At 39.3% G+C, this 26,850-nt stretch overlaps 1 protein-coding gene across 2 annotated transcripts in view; it reads right to left on the reverse strand.

Annotated features, from left to right (window-relative positions):
• Positions 1-26,850, reverse strand: part of HMGA2 (high mobility group AT-hook 2) — a 127,180-nt gene that overhangs the window by 36,189 nt on the left and 64,141 nt on the right. Inside the window, exon 4 of one of the 2 annotated variants that reach the window (XM_010380041.2) lies at positions 993-1,361. The exons of the other annotated variant lie outside the window; for it this stretch is intronic. Coding sequence (XP_010378343.2) covers positions 1,255-1,361 — 107 coding nt within the window. The 3' untranslated portion in view covers positions 993-1,254. Of the gene's footprint in view, positions 1-992; positions 1,362-26,850 lie in introns of those variants that run through there. 2 annotated transcript variants of the gene reach the window in all.

Consider the following 26,850-nt stretch of genomic DNA (forward strand, 5'->3'; position numbering starts at 1 on the left):
TGGAATTGCAAGCATATCCATCAAAAGACCTATCTGCAGTCCAGTACATCATGCTGTCAGGAAATTTTGCCTCTGGCTTAACTTCAAGTTTTCCACTTCTTAATCTTCATCCCTTTTTACACATTTTTTTATATTAAAGTATTCTTCTACCCCCTTGAGATGAATGTAAGAATACCTATCAGTTACTGAACATGGGACCAGCTTCCTGAGACTTGCAGCTTCATTGACCACCAGAATCAATTTGGCTGAGCCCTGGAAAATGTAATGGTCCACCGTACTCCCTCACTGTTCTGTGGGGGACTTGTCCAAAGTTGTGGGCCTAGTATAAAAGGATCTTCTTTTCTGGCAAGGATGACAGCACGGTATTCCTCTTAAAACGACTGGACTCTCACCTCCTTTGAAGGTTATTAGTGTGTAGATTATCTAAGACTGATGGTTACCCATTACCCCTTTCCCTCCAGCACCCTGGGTTAGGTCATTTAGATGCTCAGTTAAGTCATCTCTAGAGGCGTGGTAGAGAAGAGGGGGAAGTAAAGTTAATATGAATTAACTATCTAGATTTTGCCAATTTGCTATTACCAAGAATCTGTTAATAGAATGAAATTTTTGGCAAAATCTATTTGGGTTAATATCCAAATGCCCAAAATTTAAACCCAAAGAGTAATTCCACACACACACACACAAAAGTGTAAGTCAAGACAGGCATTCAAAGGTGCATCCAAAGAAATAGCTGGAACTGGTAGGAGTCATGGCAGCCCATCTGAAGCTGGGAATGAAATGTTACTGACAAACTGCACAGAAGATAAAAGATACAGGAAAAGACCAATGGAATGAGAAAGGAAGGTCATGTGATATTACATGGGCACTGAAGAGACAGAAACAGTGAATACTTTTTAAGTATCTGTTTTATGAAATCAAACCACACCAGAGCCACACTGTGATTTCTGCAAAAAGGTGTACAAGAGTGTACTGTACAAGAGTGACTAGAGTTCAGCCCACCCTCTACTCTCTAAGCTGTCCCCCTCTAGGCTCTGCATGTGCCCAGAGTGAGTACCTTTTTCAAATTTGCACAAGGGTGCCATATGGAATGGCACTGAAACTGCATCTTGGGATGCAGACTTCAGTTGGAAACCTAAGAAAGAATAACCGAGTGTTTTGAAATGATCTGAAGGACACCCGATTGGTTTCTATATGAAGAAAGCCACACATAAGGTTCATAGATGTAATGGACAGTTCCTCAAGGTGAAAATAAGATCAAGAGCTACGCTGGACTCCTCCAATGACAATTAAGTGACTTCTTTTGATACTGTTTCCCAGAGATGTTTTCTTCTTGGAGCTGGTTCTTGGCAGTAGATTGTCCCGTGGATATGACATCAGGGTGGGGCGTATGGCATGAATACCTCAGAACAGATCTAGTGATGAAACACTAATAGACATTTTTTAGACCAGGTGCGATGGCTCACGTCTGTATTCCCAGCACTTTGGGAGACCGAGGTGGGTGGCTCACCTGAGGTCAGGAGTTCGAGACCACCCTGGCCAACAAGGTGAAACCCCATCTCTATTAAAAATACAAAAATTAGCAGGGTGTGGTGGTGGGTGCCTGTAATCCCAGCTACTCAGGAGCCTGAGGCAGGAGAATTGCTTGAACCTGGGAGACAGAGGTTGCAATGAGCTGAGACCGTGCCACTGCACTCCAGCCTGGGCAACGAAAACAAGACTCCCTCTCAAAAAACAATAACAACAACAAACAACCAAGACATTTTTTAAAAAGCATGTTGCGGGGGGATGAATAAAGATAATTATTTCAAATGATCAACATTGTGTTCAATCCTAGGCTCCATAAGTGCCAGAAAATAGTGACCTGATGTAGAGAAGAGTACAACGAAAGGGAAGAGGAAGGGTAACCAACACTTTTTAGAGCACTGATGACACATCAGGAACACCACACACATCAGCTGTGATGAGAACCCTGTGAGACAGGTCCCATGAACTCCACCTGACAGATGAGGGAACTTATGTTCAGAAGTCATGAGCTCTGAGTGAGGTCAAACAGCTTAGTGAGTAACACAGCCCAGATTCAAACCTAGGTCTAACTACAAAGCCCATATTCTTTCAATTACACCCTGCTGCTTATTAAAAGGCTGAATAATACGCCTTATGAGAAAAAGTTAAAGGAAGTTCTATAACTCATGCTTGACAAAAAAGACTGAAAAGTGATATAATGTTTTTGAAGTACTGTCTAGGAAGGACTAACTTAAAGGATGGTAACCAGCTGTTTTGAAACGGGCTCTGAAGAAGAATAGGAAATGGGCTTCAACTGCAACAAGACAGCAAGTTTCCTTACCAGCAAGATTGCACTTATTTGACTCAGTGGCTGAGGAAGACTGTGGAATCTTCTTCCTATGCAGAAGTCAAGATGACTGACCCCGGAGAAGAGCGGAGCAGTGAAGTTTGTTTAAAATGGGGAAGATCACTGAAGGAGTTGACCAGAAAAAAGGAAGGAGAGGCAAACTGCTACAGAATGGTACAAAATGGCAGAAGGAAAAAATAGCACAAAATGGCAGAAGGAATGGTGGAACTGAAGAACTGTTGGATGGAGAACTATACAGAAAACAAGAGACTCATGATTATAAGTAATTAATTAATAATGTCTAGTGTAACTGTGCTTGTGGAGTAAATTCCTACCACATCTCCTCTGAAGGTATTTTCAAACAATATAGACTTTTTATCTGAATGGAAGAATTTAAGAGTGGTCCTGCCTCAGAGCAGGGACATAGAAGTGCTAAAGGACTGCTTTGAGAGTTTTTGTCATCCTTAAAACAGCTTCTTTTTTAACTTTATATTTATATAGATGAACAATGTTCTCATTTTGGAAACTAAAATGCCCCATTCGGCATGATCATCCTATGACAATCCACAGTTTAGACTTGTGAAAACTGTGGGCCACAGACGAAGAGGGACTCATCCAGTAAATAGCTGATGGAGCTATGGCTTGACATTAAATCCAGGAAGAGACTCCAAATCCAGGATTCTTTCCAGAATCATAATCTATGTTTTCAAACACATTCTGAGGGTTGGCTGTCTGTGAACAACACCTCCTCAGGTTGTTCCTTTAACTTCAATGTGAATCACTTATAACTGCTAAATAAAACTGATAATTCAGCATGAACAAGACAATGCAAAGGACTCAAGTATCCAGGACTCCCCTGCCACTCTACAGATCAGAGGAAATGAGTTTCAGAAGGGTTCTAGACAGAGCAGAAAGCAAGGTCCAGAAGCTTTTGTTCTTTATTCTGCTGAGGCCCACTTTGAAGACTGCTCCCAGGGGACATTATTTCTTTCATTTGTATATTCATTCATTCATTTATTTAAATTTAAAATACATGAGGTCACACTTTTTGGCCTATTTTTGCAGCACAGAAAAATTTTTTTTTTTTTTTTTTTTTTTTTTTTTTTTTTTTTTTTTTTTGAGATGGAGTCTTGCTCTGTCGCCCAGGCTGGAGTGCAGTGGCCAGATCTCAGCTCACTGCAAGCTCCGCCTCCTGGGTTCAGGCCATTCTCCTGCCTCAGCCTCCTGAGTAGCTGGGACCGCAGGCATTCGCCACCTCGCCCGGCTAGTTTTTTTGTATTTTTTAGTAGAGACGGGGTTTCACCGTGTTAGCCAGGATGGTCTCGATCTCCTGACCTTGTGATCCGCCCGTCTCGGCCTCCCAAAGTGCTGGGATTACAGGCGTGAGCCACCGCGCCCGGCCAGCACTGAAAATTTTTAAAGCTGTGCACTTAATGAAGAAATAAATGACAGAATATAAAAATATATCAAGTTCACATTAACATAAAAAATTTGATTAGTTTACCAAAATAATATGCATAAATTTAAAACTTTCATATTTATTATTTACCTGAAGAATCATTCTGTGAAGTGTGGTAAGGGTTGCAAACTATTGGGTGTTTGGGGATTGTAAAGAGAACATAAACAGAAAGATTAGTGGAAAGATATAGTTAATATAGTATCTAAATCAGGGATCACCAGCCTGAAGTTCTGACACTAGAACTTCCATACAACGTATTATCTATAAGTGTAGATATAGCCAGATCCATAGAGAGTAGACTTTTAGTACAGAGATGCCACTATCATAGTTTCATTTCTGTTTGGCCATGCTTGTAACGTAATTTTTAGAATGGAATTGTTAGTAAACATACAGTTAAATCTGGTGAACCCCACATCCTGGAGATTCAACAGTACTGACCATTTACCATGGTAAGTTCTTATTTCTACACGGATGCCCTGGCTCTGTGTGTGCATAAGGGGCACTTAGAGTATAAAGGGTCTCATCATCTCGGGTATGACAAGAAAGACCAAAAGGGATCCCAAATGTAATGCTGTTTGGTATTGATGAAAATTCTAATGACTGAGTGCTCATTAGGAGGATTGGCTTTTGGAATAAGCCGTGTTCGTGGAATCGAACATGCTAAGGGAATAGAAGAAATGGACAACTTAGAGCATATGACCGGGCCTTGCTTCCTGGATCTTAATCTTGCTGTCATCACACAGCTTTCCTTGGGATCCTGCCAAGCAATGTGCCAGCAGAGAAGCTGCTCTGTTGAGCAGAGGATGTGGATGCTAACTACCCTATCACCTGTTTCCGGGGAAGACTGAAAGCATATTAAGGTTTTCAGAAGGATGATCCTCTCAACCACCAGCCCATTATTAAGCTGTCTTCTTATCTAAAAGCTAACTTTAAAGTCAAGTGGTAGAGATGGTTCATCTGTTATCCCAATCTTTGAATATCTATTTTTCTAACAACAAAGACCAGCTGCTCCCTGCCTCCAACACTTGAATCTAGAGGCATCTTCTAAAATTTGCTTGTTCCTTAAATGCTAATGTAAGTCATCAAAGTATATCAACTGAGTTGGATATACGGAGTGTCGTTTTGAAATAAATAGTTCTATTGTTCGATATCAGCTTTTAAGATTAGAAAATGTCCTCTGCGTATCTGAAGCCTTATTTCTTAATATTGTTCCTCTTGAAGATCTTGTCCATTGCTGCAGAATCTGTGGGGGCTCTGATGCTGAAAGGACTAAGGTGAATAGGAGAATGGGGTGGAGGGAAGCTAAACACCAGCTCTCTCTACCACTGGCATTCAACAACTACTAATTGCTACTAACCTGTCTATACAGTTCAAAAACTTGAATTTGAGCCTTTGAATTCAGTCAACCTTTGGAACAAAGGGTATTTAGCCCCCCCCTTTTTTTAATAAGGCAAAAGGAAACATATAAGAAACGAAAAGAAAACCATGGAGATGCGCATTTCAGTTAAAGTTGGACAGTACTCCAAGAACTAATAAGATGTTTTAAAAATAAAAAAAGGAGAAAACTGTAAAAAGTGTCTGAGGATCTAGTACCCCAAGTTCCTACCAGAAGATGTCATGAAAACTCAGGGACCACAGACACTGAACAGGGAGAAATGCATGCAGGAGCAAAGGAAAAACAGCAAAATCTTATGTAGAATGATCAACTACATGTGTTTATATTCATGGCTAAAGATACAGAACATCTTACTCAATAATCTATAAAATTGGGACAATAGAGCGTATGTTGTAGGCATGAGGAGTGAGTACGATGTAAAGATTTTTAAGTAAGACATAAAAGATTTAATGCAGTATCTTGGTCAACAGTGACTAGTGTTCATGACTGCAATGCTAGTCTTTGAGAGAATACTCGGATTATAGAACAAAAAAGAAAAAGACCTGGAGAAGGCATCTCCTCTTGATGATGGGGACCTGTTTCATGAGAATGGTTAGGCAATGACTTCATTAAGAGGCTGAGCAGAAGCCCCTTCCCTTGACTAAGGGCAGAGAAAGAAGCATGTTTTCAGCTGTGGCTGAGTAAAAATGAGTGTAAGAACCACCTGGAACACAAAGAGGGGAGGAGGACAGGAGCCTCGTCTTCATTGCTTTGGTCTTTAGCTCCTCTAGTTTTTTTTTTTCTGGTATATGCTCTCTCTCCTTCCTTCCTCTCTGCCTCTTTTCAACATATCATCTTTTGTGCAGTTAGCTTTATTTGCCCTTTTTACTGGTCCTAGTGAAAGTGTTCTGTACATTCAACATCCAAGATGTTATGCATGCAGCCATCTCCTAAGAGAGGACTACGTGAGCCCAATTGGTCACTGAGGGTGTGAATGTGGAAGCCAGAGTTCTCCACCTGAACAGCTGGTTTTGCATGTGTTTTCCTCCACAGGCTTAAAATATAACATCTTGGTCCTCTAAGCTGGGGATAAAATTGTGTTCAATGGATTTACAGAGATGAGGTTATATCTCCATATTCATGCCTGTGGATGTGCTGTTCCTACATTCACATCTATACAGGCAAAAAAGAGGCAAAGATATCAGGTTTGAAGCTTGATGGTTTTTGGTTAAATTAGGTCAAAACTCCCTATTTTTCTTCATCATCCCTTTTTTTGTTTGTTGGTTAGTTGGTTTCTAAATAGACTCCTTCAGATAATGGCATCTATTTCCCACTTCACCCCTAGCTTTAGATATTTTTCATTCTCAAGTTAGCCTGAGAGAATAATAGGATTTCTAACTTTGTCTTCCTTATGACTGAAAAATTCAAAATATGCCTGTAAAATGATTAAATGGAAATTAGGGATGCTAAATATTCCACATTACAGGAATAAATCGGAGATAAAAAAAAAAAAAAAAAAAAGAAGGCAATCCGTAGTTTAAATTTCCTGCCTGCAGGGCACGCTACACCTTACATCCTTTTAAATTCCACAGGTAATATAATTTATATTAAATGGGGCAGGTCCTAGCAGAAATTTGTGCTGGCGCCAGACAAAACAATTACTTTGATGTGCACTTTTGAAAGTATTGTGGCTCCCAGGTATGGGACTTACATACAAACAGTAGAGATTTAGATGTACTTTCTGTTATTAAAATTATTACATTGCTAATCTGTGATTATTGAGCATAATAAGCAAATTAAAGGTAATCCATTTACTTTTTAAAAGTTAGATCAACAGTTAGAAAGTAAGAAAAATTAAAGTCAGACAGTCTCATAGTTGGCTAAGCTACAATTTCCTAGAAAAGAAGGCAAAACAAATCTTCTGCCAGCGGATGTGTTCAGAAGTAAGCCTTTTTAAGATGATGGTAGGATATATGTTGTAAAGGTAATTATAGTGGAATTCAGGTGGGGTCAAAGTGGATCAAGATTAGAGTTTTGTAACAAAAAAAGCCTTTTGCCGTAGTTGACCACATTGCAGAAACTCCTCAATCTATATGGGAGTTGGGTTGCAAAAGTGTGCTTGTGAATTGACTATCGGGAAAGCAGAATAAACTTACTTACTACAATTACAATGGTTAAAAACATAGGCATCTATGAAGTCCCCATTAGATGCCAAGGAAGATGTTAAAGATGAAACTTCCTTCAAGGAAGAAATAGATGCATAAACAAATAATTTTAACATGGTGCACTAAAATAGCTGTGGATAAACGAAGAAAGTACCAATACTTCCCAGCAACAACTGGAGACATATGTAGCTCATTTTGAAATTGTAAAAAGGTTAATAATAAAAAGAAAAGCAAAAGAAAAAAAGGAAAGGATGTGAAAGGAAATATCTAGAAGACAAGTGAATGAGACTCTGAAGAGATGAGGAAAAATCTAGAGATATTGGAATGTATGAATAAGAAATCACACCGAGCAGAACAGACAGACTGGAGAATAGAACTACAATACATGTGTGAGATATGCCGAGCTAAGGAGAACGACTCATGCCAACAGTTCCCCGTGCCTGTTCCCAAGTGGGAAGGGGAAACCCAGCCTGTATACAGGCTGCCCTTCACATGTAATGGCTGTTTGACAGTCAGGTACGAGTAATGTAAAGTGTGCTTTCCATGCAACACCATAACTCACCATGAAAATAAGCTAATCTTCAACAAAATTATACCAAACTTAGGCAAATTCTTGGTCCACTTGATTGTCTAATTTGACCTTCTTTTCTCCACAAAGAGTGTGTGGTTTCCCCTAAATGCTTAATTGGCAGACTCTATGGATATCTCAATTTTATTTAAAGAACACAGATTTCAGTAATTAAGTGTAAAGAGGCAGTCAAGCTACCTTTGTAATGGCTGAAAAGCAACGGTACAGCTGAAATGGACTGCCAAAATGAAACTCAGGTCACACAGTCGTTGAAACCACCCAGAAGCAGTAGAAGGACTGGAAATTATGTTGGAAACCTAATTACATCATTACTATCCAGTGCAGCTGCTTAATCCCATGTCTACCACTTCCCAGAACCACGCGGCCACAACAGGATTGTTACCTAGAAACATCCTTACTGGAAATATTAAGCACTTGTCCAATAATTTCCTGTTAATCACCAATTTCCCTAAATGTTGGCTTGTGTGCCTTGTAAGTGGCCACTTTATCTTTTGGTTCTCTATTCTCAAATCACTGTTATTGATGAAGAACTCCCCAAAGAACAGGCCTCCCAGGTCCTTCCAAAGAGGGGCACAGACTCCTCTCTGAATTGCTCTTTCATGCTAGTTAATTGATCATTGAGTGATCCCCTAACTTTGGACAAACACTGAGAGGCCCAGAACTCTCAGCATATGACTCCATCAGAGCACTTTACCTCCCCACCCCCGCTTTTTTTTTTTGAGACGGAGTCCCTCACTCTGTTGCCCAGGCTGTAGTACAGTGGTGTGATCTCGATTCCCTGCAAACTCTGCCTCCCTGGTTCAAGCAATTCTCCTGCCTCAGCCTCGTGAGTAGCTGGGATTACAGGCACGCGTCACCACACCTGGCTCATTTTTGTATTTTTTTTTTTTTTTTTTTTGGTAGAGACGGGGTTTCACCATGTTGGCCAGGCTGGTCTCAAACTCCTGACCTCGTGATCTGCCTGCCTCAGCCTCTCAAAGTGCTGGGATTACAGGCGTAAGCCACCGCACCTGGTAACCCCTTTTTATTGAAGTTAACAGTTCACATGCTTGGCTCCCACTCGTTTTCAGCTACAGGGAATGCCCATACACCTTTGCAGTCAAATGCTAGCCTTGCACAGGTCCTGGCACACTGGAGGTGATCAGTAATTGGAAAAGAAATCCATTTCCGCAGGGTCTTGATCTTTAATGTTTGTAGCAATTATGACACTATATTTGATGCTGAACCTCCAGAATAACTATTAGACAAAAACATCAGCTGCTAAACTTGTAATATCTTATAAGCATGATTTCTGCCCTCAAGGAACGTACAATCTAAACAAAGAATAATAAAAAAAAAACTTAAAATCCTTACTCTACAGAACTTAATGTTCAGCATAATTTGTTACTTTTAATCTCTTTCTTTACGATCTTCTTCCCTAAGACCCTGTTTCTTTTCGCTTCTACCCTTCTAGTGGGTACCACCAGCCCTAATCAGCATCAAACAAAAATATCCCCAAGAGTATTCTATGAGTTGAACTAACTCACCACCCAGATTCTAAATGCTGATGGTAGGGAAGACTAGAGAGTCACCTTCTCGCTGAAGTATGGGAAGTGAAACAACATACTAGCAAGACACTTGTGCTTAGCTTTTTCCTTCTAAAGCTACAGAGAACATGAATAAACACAAAGATGTACCTAAACACTTATTAATGAATGTTGCTGGGCTACTGTGGACCCATTTCTGTAGAAATCAACCTTCAAGAGCTCACATAAAATGGTAACTAATCTGTATGCCGATAAGATGCTATCATCAGAGGCACTGACCCCCCACGTGACCCCTGACAGTCCCCTCACCTCTCCCACAAGACTTCCAAAGGAACACCCCTCCAGCCATTGTTATGTGTGACCTCATGGCAACTTCCCGACATGAGTTTAGCTGCAGGCTGATGTCTAAAAGTTCACGCACTATAAAAACTGGTTTATTGGATGCAAAAGAGAATTAGGACTTCAAAGACTCTTACTCTGTCAAATTAAATTAACATATGGAACAGCAACTAAGCTATGACTGGTATTCATAGCATCAGCTCTTTGGTAAGGCTCTGGCTGGTTTTTAATGCAGTTTGTTCACTGTTAAGTGAACTATTGCTGATCTATTCTGGTTACTTAGAAGAATATTTAATGACTTGGGAAACACAACATAATGTGAAGTGTAAAGAGCTGAATACAAAATTACACACGAGGTATAATCCATATATTCTAAATGAGACTCTATATTTAGCTTTTCAAATTGTTTACTTCATAGATAAAAATTTACACTAAAATATTAATATTTTAGTGTATAAGATATAAATATTTATTTAGAATATATTAATATTTTAGTGTATAAGAAGAAAATACAAATATTTTTTCTGAGTAGTAAGATTCAACAATTTTATTTTATTCCTTCAGCTTTTATGAATTATCCAAAATTTCCAAAGAGAATGTATTAGTTTAAGAATATATGTATTTTCAAGGAAAGTATTTTTTTAAAGAAAAATATTCCTTATGTAAGTAGAAGCATGCAAAGAGTACTGTGCATATACAGGGCAGGCATTGTCATGCACACTGTGTGGCTACCCTCAGAAGAAGCGGAGTCGAGTGATGACATGTCTGTGCCGTGGAGTTAGTGTCCACACACAGGTTTGGACATGAGGTATTTTATTTGTCTTCTGCTTTTTCTTTCTATTCCTCAACCTATAAAACTGTAATAATGAATAATCAAAATATTTAAATATTGGTAATTTTTTTTCCATTTTGTTTTTCTTCTGGAAGACAGCTTGGTTTCAAAATACAATGGAATCCCATTGAAGAAGCTTGATAAACACATAAACAAAATTAAGCAGACTAAAGCATGAGAAACAGATAATATTCAACCATTTTTTTTACTTACAAAAACGGCAATTTCATTTGGTTTCACTGACTGTATCAATATTGTTAATTATACAGAAAAATGCCCACTTTAGTATTCATCCTCATTTCCTGTTATATATGTGTATGTGTTTGTGATAAAGTCAATTTATTAGAACCTACTCCCAAAATAATCAGAAAGCCACGCCTCCAAGAAATAAAAATTAGGACATGCATTTCAAAGACTGATATAAATGACTTTTTATTTATCTGCAATTAAATTAATTTTTTTCTTTTTTTGGATGGAGTCTTGCTCTGTTGCCTAGGCTGGAGTGCAGTGGTGCAATCTCGACTCATTGCAACCTCCGCCTCCCGGGTTCAAGCAATTCTCGTGCCTCAGTCTCCAAAGTAGCTGGGATTACAGGCGCTCACCACCATGCCCAGCTAAATTTTGTATTTTTACTAAAGATGGGGTTTCACCATGTTGGCTAGGCTGCTTTCGAACTCTTGACCTCAGGTGATCTGCCCGCCTCAGCCTCCCAAAGTGAAAAAAATTTTCACTCTCTACAGTTTCACTCTAATTTATCTACCCAAAAGCTGACTTGGCTGTAGAGTTACATATATGTAAGATGTTTAAGAGTTTTAAAATAAGTAATTCATATCATCAAACTAGCCAGAAATTTAATCTTCAAAATGTCAAAAAAATCATTTGAACCAATTAATAAACAGCGTCATTCAGAATCATCAAATCAACCCGTTGGGCATATCAGAACCATTCTCTTGCACCTTGTTTTATTCATTTATAAAACAGTAATACTTTAGTTGTAAAGTTACAGCAAAAAAATCAGTTAAAGAACAATTGCTAAGGAACTGGAGGAGGTGGCTTGCACTGTCTTGATTCTGGATGCTTTCTACTGTGGAAAAACAAGATAGGTCACAATTCTATGTGGAAAGATACCTGATAATTGTGTAGTGCTTGATATTAGAAGTCATTTAAAAAATGAATTGCTCTGCAGCTTCAATTGTAAGATGAGTCTATAATCTAGAGGTAGATGAGACTGCAGTGCTTTGGTCACTCAATGAGCCAAGGGACACATTGGGTGGAAGCAGTATGTCCAGATTCTAGGCCCAGCCTCGCAATCTACGAGTTAATTCTATGACGTTGAACAGATCTCTCAGAAGTCCTTGGCCCAGGGCCTCTGGAATATGAAGCTAATGATTTAAAGTTCTAATTAACTGGTGCTTTACAAATTACTGTACAAATTCAAGATATTATCATTACTGCTCATGGATCACTACGTGATGCGTTTAATTTTGTTATTTACTACTACGTACTGGCAAATCCCCACCTCCCCCAAATAAAACATTTCCTCTTTATCTCCACTAGGAAATCAAGCGGCTCTAGGCCGTTACCATGAATGTAAATTTGCCAGTGTTGGGTCTTATTTCATTCCAGCAACAAAAATGGATGTTATCTGTTATCTGCTAGTTATCCACAGAAGCCTATTTCTCACCAATCAAAAAGCCGAAAGACCTGACATAACTCTGAGTTCAGAAATCCTGTGATGGAATCTCTATTCTTCCTCAGAATGAAGAAGCACTACTCTTGGAACGCAAACAGCCTCTGTAGGTCCACGGATAGTGTTTGACAGGCCTGTCAGAAACATTTTGCTAACATTTAACCTAAAAAAAAAATACTCACTGTGATGTCTTGAACCTTTAACTTGGATCCTTCTTACAGTGGCTCCTGTTTACTGGAGACCCTTGCTCTGCCCCCACCTCCCCAGCAATGTCTCAGTATGTTCATTCTGCTCTTGTGACTACAGTCTTTTTGGCTGTCCCTAAAACGTAATTTTTTCCCCACTCAGATCCTTTTACTGTGAACCTATGCATTTCTCCAAAGTTTCCTAATAGTCTGCAATTTATGTTACTCAAACTGATGGCTGAAAAATCAATCAACTGATTTAAAATCCTACATGTCCCTTTATTTTCTAGCATACATTGGCCATACATACATTTAACTTTATGGCATTTGTTTTTAGGAACTGCTTTCGTGAAGTGACACAAGTTTCAGTCTTTTCAATCAGCAAAGCCATTAGTTTCAAATTGTGTATTTGGTGGAGAATATATTTATATGTATATAAACACATTCTAGACCAAGACACAATGAAATATAAAGCAGCTGAAGGGAAATGGTATTCCCGGTGACATCTCATATCCTGGTGCTTGTTTCTTTAAACAAACAAACAAACAAACAAAACTAGGCAACATTTAGACCAATATATACAAATAATGTATTCTCTTTCTTCTTTTAGATCCTACTTCAGCTTGCTTTATTTTCTTTCTAATACTACTACTTGGTTTATATAACTATCTCACTCTACAAAATTTAGATACAAAATTTTGAATTAGTACTGGTAAGTAGCACACTGATATTTTGTATGGGACAAGAGGAGAGTGAGGAAGCTGGAATTATCTTAGGCCACAGCGTGAGTTTCACAATTAAACCCTGTAGTATCAGCAGGTCAAAATTTTGCTTGTATCAGAGATGACTAAAGACATCAGAATATGGTTCTCTACTTTCTTCTGAATGTAAAAAGATACCAAAACATACTGTCTGTTGCATTTCCTCATTTCTGGGCAGCTGTTTTCTCAGACTCTGCTATCTACTGCAGAAAATGGATCTGGCCATCCAGCTGTCACTTAGTTTTATTCTCACACTTGATGAAAGCATTTCCCCAGGCTCAGTGTGTGTTCAGTAATTTAAAGGAATATAATTTTTGATTGTTTTGTTTTTCAAGGGCTCTTGGGGTAAAAGATTTTTTCAGAAAAGACACAGAATTTTTGAGTCAGAAAAACCTGAACTCAAATCTCATCTTTATCATTGATTACCAGTATAATGTCTCATTTTTGTGTACAATGAAGATATTATAACTGAGCTCACAGAGATTTTCAAAAGATTAGTTTTGAGGAATGTGCCTGGTATAGAATCTAGCATATAACAGGTGTTCGATATTGTTTGTTTATTACTATCTATGGAAGACAAATTAAGATGATCAACGGTCTTCACAAATTCATGTCGATTCTCTTAAGAAACTTAGAATGGCTCTTTACCTATTTATTTGGAAAAAAAAAAAAACTCTTAAAAGTAGGATGATCCATATTAGAGCAAACATTTAAGCTCAACCTGGGAAAAAGGCACCAAGTCCTCCTTAAATCAGTGCAGAGCCCAGGACAAAGTTTTCTACATAGTTGTTTCTCAGAGAATAAACTCAGGAAAGTTTTTATAAAGTAAGTTAATCAACACCATCCATTTTTACTATATTTGAAAAACATTTCTATAGTTCTCACATAAAAGACTTTGTTTTCACATACTTCAGAATATTAAGCTGGTGGAGATCATGTTTCTTAGGCTTGTGTGTGTGTGTGTTTTATGTTGTTTGAAAAGTTCTGCTTGTGTCCTTCGAATTAACAAGGATCTAAAAATAGGACTCAACAGAAAATTGTGGGGGATTTCTGAATTTACGTCATAAGGCATCCATTGTCTTCCATTACCTAGTAAATGTTTAATGTCAGGATCTTTGGGAGAAAAAATAATGTATGCTTATATACATATTCATAAGTTTATTATAAAATTTGTGATTTAAGGAATGTTTAGTAAACAATTGACAATTGATAATAAAACATGTAATACTGTTTTTAAATTCCATACACCTGTAACTTGTTTCACTTGCTATTTCTTGCAAAATTCAGTATCAGTTTTTGTAATTCTATTACCAATAACTGTGTCACAAAATCAGACACCAAACAAATGCTTGGTGACTATTCATTTCAGCAAAGAAACAGCTCATGTCATTAACAAATAAGTGCAGTTTCAACATGAACATTGGTTGATATTTTTCTTTTTTTTTTTTTTTTTTTTTTTTTGAGGCGGAGTCTCGCTCTGTCGCCCGGACTGGAGTGCAGTGGCCAGATCTCAGCTCACTGCAAGCTCCGCCTCCCGGGTTTACGCCATTCTCCTGCCTCATCCTCCCGAGTAGCTGGGACTACAGGCGCCCACCACCTCGCCCGGCTAGTTTTTTGTATTTTTAGTAGAGACGGGGTTTCACCGTGTTAGCCAGGATGGTCTCGATCTCCTGACCTTGTGATCCGCCCGTCTCGGCCTCCCAAAGTGCTGGGATTACAGGCTTGAGCCACCGCGCCCGGCGCTATTTTTCTTTACATCAGTAAGTAAAACCAAAGGGAAACAGTGAAGTCAGAGCTTTACTCATTCGTCAATAATGTGAGTGACTTCTTTGCTAAACTGGATGATAGTTTTTGAATACCCAAGGAATATTTCCTTAAATGTTTTATGCTATTTATAATGTAAAGGCTGCAGATATAACACTTTATTAAGTTTAACCTGCATTATTAAAATGTCCTTAATAATGTTTTAAAGTCTAGACAATCATCAAAACAATGTGTCAAGTCCTATTTGTAGCATTTGCCAATTTCTGTGGTGTAAATGCTCCTACCATGGTCAATTTCAGCTGCTAACGTGTCATCACTAAACACAGAGCTGGAAAGAAATGGGAGGTGGCACACCATTATGTAGTATTTCTCCACATAGATACAATAAACATAAATACCATCAAGAGCATAAATAATAGTAAAGTCCAGAAGAATAACTTGGAAATGATGAGCTTTACACATTGACTGCTTTTAAACATAATTTATTTAATTATACATGTATGTATGTTAATTTTTAGTAATGGCTATGTTTAACAACCAGCTCCCAAACTTCCTAAAAATGTAACAGTTGGCTCCAACCTGCCTCCAGCACACAAACAAAATCTCCCTTAAAAACAATGGCCAGTTTGGGTATATCTGGCTTTATTAACTGAATTGAGTGAGTGTTCGGTAATTACCAGGGCTTCTACTACAAAAATTGGGCTCATTTTGTTCTTAGTGGTCTTTTAGAGAACAGGAAAAAATAAAACTGTCCCTGTGGTCTCCATACCCTGCTCTATGTATTCACTGCAATCCACAGTGCTGGTCAGTCCCCTTTGATACACTTGGTCCTTGGCTACAGGCTGCTGTGAGCTTGCTGTGGCTACTAAGAGGAAAAGTTAATGACACTTGTCTGGTTTCTACCTGAACCAGGTTCAAGATTTGGGTCTGGTTAAGTTCTGCTCTCTGGCATTCACCTATGCCATGACCTAGGAACAGATTCTACCTTGCTTGAAAACACCCTGAAAAGGAGTCCAGGGGAGAAGTAAAACTAAAAACAAGCTTCTTGGAATAGTAGCATGCCATTTAGTCCTGTAAGATGTAGTGTTTTCACAACAAAATCTTCATGTACAAATTTAGAGTGCGTTAAGGCCCTCCTAGAGAATGCAGAGAGGCTGATCATTAGTGGCGTTTCTCTCTAATGGAGAGGTAGTTATGACTGAAATAATCCAAGGAGACCTCAATTTGAACAAATCGTTTTCACTGACTACAGAGTAAACATGACCTAATTTGCTTACAGCAGTTAGAAAAGTAATGTAAATTACATATACAAGATAATCTAAAATAATGAAGTCATTATAAGTATTAAAATATTACCCTATCCTGTAAAGATTTTAAAACCACAAAATATTCAGATGATTGAGATGAAAGGTTTCCTTCCTCTTTTGATTTTATTATTCGCTTAAATTCCCTGCATAGTTGTCTCAGTGTCTAACTTGAGTAGTAGAGAAACCCCAAGTGTCAGGAAACTACTTAGGTGGCAAAAGTGCTGGCAGGTAAAATGTGATCCAGTAGTTTCGAACTAAAAATATCAGCTTTCCTAAGATGCAGTGGGATATCTGTAAATTAAAATAAAAACTATCCAGAGTTAAAAGAGCTTCAATTCTCTTCATAAAAATAACACGACCCGGGAAATAATCACTTTCTTCCTCAGAATAAAAGATCCTAAAGGGTACAGACCATGGTAAAATGTCTAGAATGCAGAGCAGTGTAGAGTGAGTTAGGCTTTTCCTTAACCAGCATTCAGAAAGCTGGCCAGAATGTTTCCAGTTCCTTTCCCAGGCCAGAATTCCTCTCATCCAGAGATAAACTTGATTCAAACCCTCATCCCCCTCTACTCCAGCCTTCTGCAATTCAGAAAACATCCTGCAATTATCATATCACAAGGCAGATTTTTCCAAAGTGTGTGCGTCCTGTGACAGATAATAAGTAAGAGGGCCAGTGAAGTAATGGAGTGAATACTGAATCAGGGAGAAGTAGGATCGGAAGTCATTATGGGAGAAAAAAGTTAAATGTAGGTACTATAGAGAATAAATAAACATTGGAAAGAACTTGCTCCCAAATGTGTCATAAACTACAAGCTACAAAATATAAGGATATTTGGTAACATTCGGATATTCAACTAAACTTTTCAGTTTTCGTCTGTTCAGAAACACGAGTTACAAACCGACGAGAAGGCAAAATAGGATGAACACAGCCAGTGCCACTTGCCAGGCATCACTGGAAACTGACTCCATTGTCTTATAACACTAGAACCTCCCTGAGCCCCAGTTTCCTCATCTTTAAAATGGGAATAATCGTAACATGATTTGGCAGGGAGGCTAGGAGGATTAAGGATAATGTGAATCAAGTGCTGGACATAGCAGAGTTCATTGTATAGTGGCTACCACCAAGATTTTAGTAGATATAAAGGATATTTAAGCCCTTAAAAGGGCTGTTGAATATGTACTATAACCATATATATGAAACATGTGAATATCAGATAACACCGATATTTTAAAACGCATGATATTTTCTTCATGGGGAAAAAAAAAACGATGCCCCGTTAGCACCTTTCCAGGACTGGGTAATGGGGCCCCGCAGGGAACACTAGCCACTGCAGATTTCCATTGAGGCTGGGAAGCTCCACCTTTCAAGTTGCAAAAGTCATTGAAAGATCTGAACCCTGAGTTTATGATTTACAATATGTTATACTGAACAGATGATAACAAAAAGCATTAATCAAAAATCAAAACCTGAAAAAAAAAAATGAATAAAGTGCTGCTCTACCAAAGGGAATGATTTTCTCTCCTCTTTGACTAGCTGTCAAGCTTTTTCCCATCCGACTTACAGCACCTGGATATTTTAAAATGTACTGAGGTAGGGATTTGGGGACCGTTAAATAGCATCACGAAACCTTGGCTAGACAGAAGCCTGGTGTCCTGTTTGTTATTTAGTTGGAGGCCGTAACTCATATTAAAATACCTACACTTAGCCCGGAAGTCATGTCAAAATTAAAATGAAGAATTGGCTGGTGGAAACACGAGGGCACTGTGCTATCCCTTCCGATGGATGAATCATTTAACTTTTTTTTTTTTTTTTTTTTGAGATGGAGTTTTGCTCTTGTAACCCAGGCTGGTGGTGCAGTGGCGCGATCTCGACCTCCACATTCTGGGTTCAAGTGATTTCTCCTGCCTCAGCCTCTCAGGTAGTTGGGATTCCAACAGGGGCGTGCCACCATGCCCGGCTAAGTTTTGTAATTTTAGTAGACAAGGTTTTACCACTTTGGCCGGAGTGGTCTCAAACTCCTGACCTCAGGTGATCTGCCTGCCTTGGCCTCCCAAAGTGCTGGGAATACAGGCGTGAGCCACAGCGCTTGGCCTTTCTTATTGCTTTAGGAGAAATAATAAGCATTGCTTTTCACCCACCCTTCCTTAACCTAACATTCCTTTTGACTTTTAAGTCACTGCTCTGCACGCTTGCTCACTCTGTGCTATCCCTGACCACTCCTTTTTGTCCTTTTGCCTGAGCCCCAGTATTCAGATGGAACATAAGAAAACACATGGTAAGTAAGTAGAATTACCGCTATCAGGATGCCTAATGTTCTACCTATTCCCAAATTACTTCACAGAGATTTCCATTTAAAATAAGAAACTTTTTCCTTAATTTTTTCAGAAACTTAAAAATAATGTCGTTAATATGATTGCAAGTTCTCTAGTTTGTACTGTCAGTTTCTTTTCATCAAAAAACAGTCTTATGCAACAGGGTGACTATTGTCAATAATAATTTAAGTGTACATTAAAAAATAACTAAGAGTATAATTGAATTGTTTGCAACACAAAGGATAAATGCTTGAAGTGATGAATACCTCATTTACTCCTATGTGATTATTAAGCATTGTATGCCTGCATCAAAACCTCTCACACCACAAATATGTACACCTACATACCCACAAAAATAAAAATTAAAAAAAATAGTGTTCGTCACCTAAAATAATTCTAATTTCACTTCTTCACTATTGCAGGAATCAGGTTTCAACTAATTTTTGCATTCTTTTTAGAAGCAAGTAGGATACAACAACAGTGACTGGAGTTACCCCATTCAGTCTGGCATTGATAACACAGTCAGGGATATACCACCACAGCAGCCACATGAAGTCAAATTATTGTGATAAGTGTTTATTCCCACAGACTCATTCATCTCAACTACCAGATACTTTCAGTAATTAAATGCCAGCATGTAAGAAAGATCTCAAAATCAGATTCTTCATGCAGTGTTCTTCCAATGTTTAATCAATTAAGAAAACACAGACCTCCCGGCAGGCTGTGAAGCTACTGTAGATCAGATCAGTTTATAGAATCATCTTATGTTCACAAAGGCTTTGCCATTGGCCATTGACTTATGAGTAGCAGCAAAGGTCAGAAGATCTGCTTCTAGAAATGGCCATGCTGCACACGCACACAGATGTGCATTTATAAAAAGAACAGGGAGAAGAGGAGGAAGAAGGAAAAAGCAGAGAGAGAGAGAGAGAAAGAGAGAGAAAGCACCACACTCCCCCCACAACAGCAGCTTTGTGATCCCTCTGGTAATGTTACCCGGTTTTGTTTATCATGAAAAGATCCCATTAATGCCTCAGCCCCATCAAACAGCAGACCAAGTCCATGAATGGCACCTATCAGAGCCCAGGGCAAATCCAATGATTAGAGGGAATTCGCCAAAGGGCCTTTGTAGCTGAGAAAAATGCCTACTCCAGAGAGGAATGCAGAAAATTCCTGGGAGCACAGGCCCTTCTTTGTTGGCAGTTGGGCGGTATTCTGGAGCAAATAAAGGGACAAAAATGGGATCTCAGATGCAATGAACATTTGAAGAAAATGTTTTTCAAAGACCTCCTTGAAACATTCCTTTTCAAAAACCCCCAAAACCATTACTCTGATAAGGATGAACTACAGAACTTCTACTCAAACCACCATTTTATAGTATTGCATAACCTTGGAGATTCTCAACAGGAATATAGTTTTATTTAGATCTCCTTTGTCCTGCTGAGTTTCCTGGTTAAACAGTAAGCCAAAGTTAAAACTTTACAGATAAGAAAACACACATGCACACACACTCCTCACTTACTCTCCTCAACTTTACTGACAGAATAGACTGAGATTTCACATAACACAGAAACATTAGGCAAGGAAATCAGAAAGCATATACTACTGAATCGAGTGTACTAGCCGTCCTCAGAGCGGAACAAAGCATAAAGAATAAGCTGAGCTATCACCATTATCCAAATATGCATACAACCAACCAAAAAAAGTCTGCTAGGCAGACTAAGTAGGATAAAGAAGGTAAGTTAAGGCACAGGGACCTTAGACATCAGTAAGCTTTGCTTTCATCTACTTCTGTGCACAAGGAGGTATTTGTGTGCTGAAACCCCCTAACTAACATATGGCAAATATAACATGCCTATATTGTTTTTATTATACAAGAGCCGGGGTCTACCAGAGCATGCAAAAGGAATGCCAGGTCTACTATACCTCTTTAAGTATGTTTCCCAGAGAAACAAAATCTTTCAGTTTTGTCTGGTAGGAAAAAGCTGCCACAATAGAGAATGAATCACAACCTTTAGGTACAATGGCTTTTAAAAACCTAAAGCCTTAGGTAATCATAAGGAAGGCATTTTGATGCATCTGAGTTTCTCATTTTTCTCAAAAGGGTTTTTTTCCCCTTCTTAAGGCCCAAACAATTTTAATGACTTTTCTGCACAATGTGCCCCTAAGTGTAATACCTTTCCTCATAAATCTTGTTATAGACTTGCTTTATGTTCCATTTTAATGTTTGCTGGGTTGAGGGAGGAGCAAAGCAATAATCATGTAATTCTAGTTGAAGGTTTTCCTCCCCTTTCTCCTAGTCTGAAATCTAATAAAATATTATTTATTTGCATCTTTGGAGAGCTATTCACTAACATTTTTCAAAACTGTAGTAAAGTGGTTGCAAAGGTGGTGTCTTTATTGCTTTGCAAATGTTGTTCATTTTACAATTTGTTTTAAATGTCATTTTACTGGTATCGGTGGATTTACATTATAAAGCTGTATTAGGATGCTATTTGGGGTATACACAACAAATGCAAACCTTTGGACCGTGCTTCTCCACACTCACTTCTTATTTGCCCATGTAATCATATAAAACACTTCTCCCAGACTTCCCTTCCAAATAATTGAGCATACATAATTGTGGGGTTATTGCATCACTGTTTATGGCCAACTTTGCCCTTTCTAAGAGTTACTCCAATAAGTCTCTACCTTGGGGTGTACTTCCATAAACTTTATACATCTGTGCACCAAAAGGGAGAAGTCAACTTTACTTTTGCACCATTAAATGTACAGTTTTGCAAACACTAATGAATGCAATACTTTCTCAAATACACGATGGCTTGAAAAACAATTGCCATACTTTCCTGATGCATTTTGCAAATTTCCTTCTATGTCTGGACTGGAAAAGCTTTATTATTACAGTTCTTATGAATAAAATGCTTAGATTTGCAATGTAAAAATGATCCATTTGAAAGAAATGTCCAGAGCAGAAATAAATTTAAGCGCAAAACAAAATAAATGCTCTGAATGACCCTGATTCAGGATTCCCTATAAATGGAGTGTACTTCTCCACTACTGTAGAGTTCTCTGAAATCCTGCCAGATGCATAAATCCTTGAAACATCTTCTAAAAGATAAGAATGAGCTTGGAAAATAGATCATCAAAGAAATATGCAGTGCCTATAAAATAAACCACACACATACACACACAATTTTCATTTACTAGATCCTCTTTCACAAATCTAGCAGATGGTAGAGTTTTAAAACTAAGTTTTTCAAATTGCAATCTGATTTTCTATTTAAAACAGAATCCTTAACATGTTAGAAAAAAAATGCGGTGGATATCATACAAACACCAGAGGCACACAACCAGGCTCACGATAAGTTGGCCAACGGAAGAAATGTATATAATTTAATCAGAACTGTGCACTCAAAAGCATAATACCAATTGTTAGGTAGACAAGTTTTTACTCCCCTCTATGTATCATTTCTTTATAGTACTACAGTCTACAAAAAAAAAAAATTGAATTAAAAAATATCACAAACACTCTTCTTCAGCCAGTGACATTTTCAAGTGCTCTGAGCCATACCAAACAGGAGAAGGAACAACTACCCACGTGAAGGCTCTACTCTAAATACAGTGGGAAAGTGAAACATCAGTTTTGCCTTTTTTTCCTCTTAGAGGATTCAAACTATCCTAACATCCTTCAGTTTCCATCCTTAACTCCCAAAATTAGACGAATTACACTTTGCAACTTAGTTGTTTAACTCTTGGAATAAAGCTCATTTTCACCTCTTTACCAGTAGCAATTCACCCCCTGAAATGCAGGACAGCTCTAAACCTTGAAGGTGGCAGTCGAACACAAGAGGGTTCTCATCAGCCGCTACCTCTGAAACCCTACAATGTTCTCGAAGGATGGAAAATCTCCAACAAGGAGATGGTTTCAAAAACCAGTCCTGTTCTGCATCCATTTGCAAATACTAATAGAGAGGTAGATTCAATGCTACCTTAAAAAATTTTCACATTTGAAACTTGGACCCTCAGGAAGAAAAAGAAAACCACTTTGAAGAAACAAAAACTAAACAAATGAGGCGGTTTGTTCTTTTCGCATGTATCCATTTGGTCTTGTTGAATTCTGGAGTACCCTGTCATGGCAGATCTTGTCATTAAACTAAATGCCTTAGGTTTTAGCTGTGACCACACAGGGATGAGGAGACAGTAGATGTTGCTATGAACAAAATGGGTCTTGCTGCAACCCTTAAAGGTCCTCCTGTACTAACAGCAATTAGAGAGTTGAGCTGTAATTTCACCCTCCTTCATGCAGGACCTTGTCTCCCCTTCCACAGGAAATGGGGGCTGAGTCAGTGGGGCATGACTATAATAGGAGCCTGTGACCGGGGTGCAGTGTAGCCATCAGTATAAATCTGTCATAGACACACTCACAGAGGAAGAGGGACTTCCATACAGTGCCGTCCTTACACTTTTTGATGCAGATACAGATTTATGACACACGGGAAGCAGAGAGTCTTTGAGCCAGAGGGGCTCTGTGAATCAAGGCCATTTTGTAAGTTTCCGCCGCTTGAAAGAGCTACACATTTCTAATTGTGCTTGAAGTCAGCCCCCTTCCAGCCCCAGGAGGCAGCACCATTTGGTTGAAATAAAACTGAGGACTTTTCTCAACAGCTGGCCAGCTCTAGTTTTAAGTTTTCACAACAGGATGAATGGATTGAGGACGGCTGAAGGCATCAAAAAGTGTTATGCCAGACTTTTAGGGACTCTTCCTGACTGACCCCGTTCCCATGGATCAGATTTGCTCGGAGATGACAAACTCTACTTTGAAGGGTCCCTTTGCTTTCACCCAACACAGATGACTCTTTCACCAAGATACTTAAAAGCGATCCAACTGAGACCTTACAAAAATGTCTAACAAGTTTCAGGCAAGAAAAGAAAAGAAAAAAAAAAAAGAGTCTGCTAGGAGTAAATGAAAAATCTGCCCAGAGTTGGTGTTAATTAATTAAAAACACAATTTCAAAGCATCCCTAATAGAAGACTTCCTCTATGCAGCCAGTATCTGATTCAGGGAGTGACTCAAGCAATAAAATCACAGTTGGGACGACTCTCGTGGTGCTGGCAGGCCAAGTTCAATATTTTCCCTGTGAGGCATGCCTGTACTATAAAAAGAATGTGATGTTTGAAAATGAGTGTCTCTGCTCTGTGTGCTGGCATTAAAAGCCTCTCCTAGCCCTCCTGCCACATTTTGAGAGTACAGTATGAATCACAATCATGTGACGAGCACCTCCTTGCCAAATTCTTTCATGCTGCTACCACGGTATGTTCCCTCTTAGGTTTTTGCCAGCAGCCTCTGTCCTCCAGCCAAGACCATCAGAGTGAGCGTCGGCGCAGAGGCAGAGCATTCCGGTCCAGATTCACCAGCGAGAAGACAAGGCAGCGCATTATTGTACAAACTGTAATCTCTGAATTGACTAAGTGAGCAGGAAGGGACAAAAGTCAGCTAAGAGATGCAGCAAACAGGCTGCCAAGAAAGGATGAAACACACAGAAAGAGGGATTGACCTTTGGAGGGTAGCCTCCATTGTGCTGGGCACGGGACTAGGCTCTTTAAACTCATGATCTTATTTAATACTCCTGAGAAACGATCACTAGTACTATGAGTGACGAAACTGAGACCCACAGTTATTAAATAAGTCACTTGCTCACAGCACAGGGCAGCAGAGTTGGGGCTGGAACCCAAGCTAGTGTCCTGTTTCTTCTCTCTCTATTCTGCCACTTCTGATTCTGCAGATCAAACTTGGAGAAGCCAGGAAAACTGCTCTTCTCCCATCTTGGGCATTTTAATATTTAAGCGACTCTTTTAACTAGCACTGTGCATCATGTCACTTTCAACAATACATGTTGATGAAACATTTGTCAGCCAGATTAACAGCTGTAGGACCAATCTTACACAGCCATGACCACAGAACCCACCCCCAAGCCTAACTGTCTTCCCCAAATGCTGCTCCAGGGTCACAATGGGAACTGGGAGAGTGTGTGGAGGAAAATATTATTGTAGTTCAACATCATGAATCACTACTGATGGAACCACTCAAAGTTTATCCCCTACTTACATCTGCATTTCCTTTGTGTTCATTTATTGCTGTGGTTAACTACAGATTAATCGACTTGCCAGTTTTCTGGCTGAGTCTCCTGTAAGCCAGCACTCTCTCGCCCCTAAGAAGCAGAAATGGATCATGAAACCAGAAAGCTCCCTGGAGTTACAATGCTTATTTATCCCAGTCTTCCTAAATGGCCTGGTAGGTACAAGGGTTTGGAATCAAAACAGGGTTAGAGCGGCTGAGTTTCTATACTTTACATTAAAAAGTCAACTGGTTCCAATCGATGGAAGAGGAGGTAAAGGAGGAAATGGAAGGCTCAATTCACATATAAGAATATATTGAAGAAGTGGGCTGGGAGCTATTGCTCACGTCTATAATCCCAGCACTTTGGGAGGCCGAGGCAGGCAGATCACTTGAGGTCAGGAGACCGAGATTAGCCCGGCCGACAAGGTGACACGTTGAAACCCTGTCTCTACAAAAAATACAAAAACAACCGGGTATGGTGATGTGTGCCTGGGATCCCAGCTACTCAGCAGGCTAAGGCAGGAGAATCACTTGAACCAGAAGACGGAGGTTGCGGTGAGCCGAGATTGTGCCACTGCACTTCAGCCTGGGTGACAGAGTGAGACTCCATCTCAAAAAACAAACAAACAAACAAAAAGAATATACTGAAGAAGCAGTAAAATAGTCCTCTCAATCTCAGCTTAACCCAAGAAGGACTTCCACTTCATGGAGTTCAGGTCTATCTGAAAGCTGGGTATGTGTGTGTGTTGCGGGGTGGGGGGGGGGGGTTGTGAGGGAGAACAACGCTGATTTTCATGGCATATACAGCTTGCTTGAGTCAACTGTGTAATACAGCTTCCAAAACAACAAAACAAAAGATATATACCTAAGACAACATTATAGAAATATATTAAATAGTATTCAGGATAATATTAGATGATGATCTTGCTCTTCTTTACATTGATCAAATCACAAGAATATATTAATGAAAGATTAAGCACAATTTTTCATTTTTAAAAAACTAAAAGCTAAGACCTGTTAATTTATTCAGTCCATCATTCACCCAACAAGCATAAATTGTTGAGGAATATGTCGCAGGTGCTGTGGTAAGGGCTGGACATGCAAAGAGACATAAAACATGGTCTCTGTCCTGTTGAGTTGAGTATATGGGGATAATGCAATGTTTTAAATAGTGGCCTATTTAAATGGCTATACTTAAATAGTGGGCTGAACTTGGTAACCACTAACTTTGTGGCATAATGATTTTCAGGACTTGGGCAACTCTCATTTTGCTTAGTGTTTTGCTGATAAAATTAGCCCAGAGAAATTTGTAAGGTTCTTTGCTATTTTGGTACTCTGTGAGTTGACAATGTTGTTATGTAGGACCATTTTTGTAACAATTATAGAAGAAATACAAGTGGGTAAGAATTAGGAGGAAGACGGCCTGGATTGTCTTTTTTTTTTTGAGACGGAGTCTCACTCTGTCACCCAGGCTGGAGTGCAGTGGCGCGATCGCGGCTCACTGCAAGCTCCGCCTCCCGGGTTCACGTCATTCTCCTGCCTCAGCCTCCGGTGTAGCTGGGACTACAGGCGCCCGCCGCCACGCCCGGCTAATTTTTTTTTTTTTTTTTTGTATTTTTAGTAGAGACGGAGTTTCACCATGTTAACCAGGATGATCTCGATCTCCTGACCTCGTGATCCGCCCGTCTCAGTCTCCCAAAGTGCTGGGATTACAGGCGTGAGCCGCCGCACCCGGCCTGGATTGTCTTTACAGAATAAGACAGAAGAACTTTTCAGACTGATTTCCATGTGAGTGGGGCTAGGATGTAGGGAGAAATAGGAAGCGAAAACAGTACAATTCTGAAGCCAGTCTGCCCTGCCTGGCTCTTTCATTCATCAGCGGTTGAGTCCTGCAGCAGATGACTTTACCTCATTGTGCCTTGGTTTGTTCATCAGTGAAATAAGGATGATAACAGTGTCTACCTCACTGAGTTACTGTGAGAAAGAAATAAGACAATCCTCACAACAGCCCTGATACGTACTTTCCCATGACATAAACCACTTTCAAACTAAGGTTTGTCAACAACTCCTCACCTACCTA

Source organism: Rhinopithecus roxellana, chromosome 10 (genome assembly GCF_007565055.1).
Source record: "Rhinopithecus roxellana isolate Shanxi Qingling chromosome 10, ASM756505v1, whole genome shotgun sequence".
Lineage (NCBI taxonomy): Eukaryota > Metazoa > Chordata > Mammalia > Primates > Cercopithecidae > Rhinopithecus > Rhinopithecus roxellana.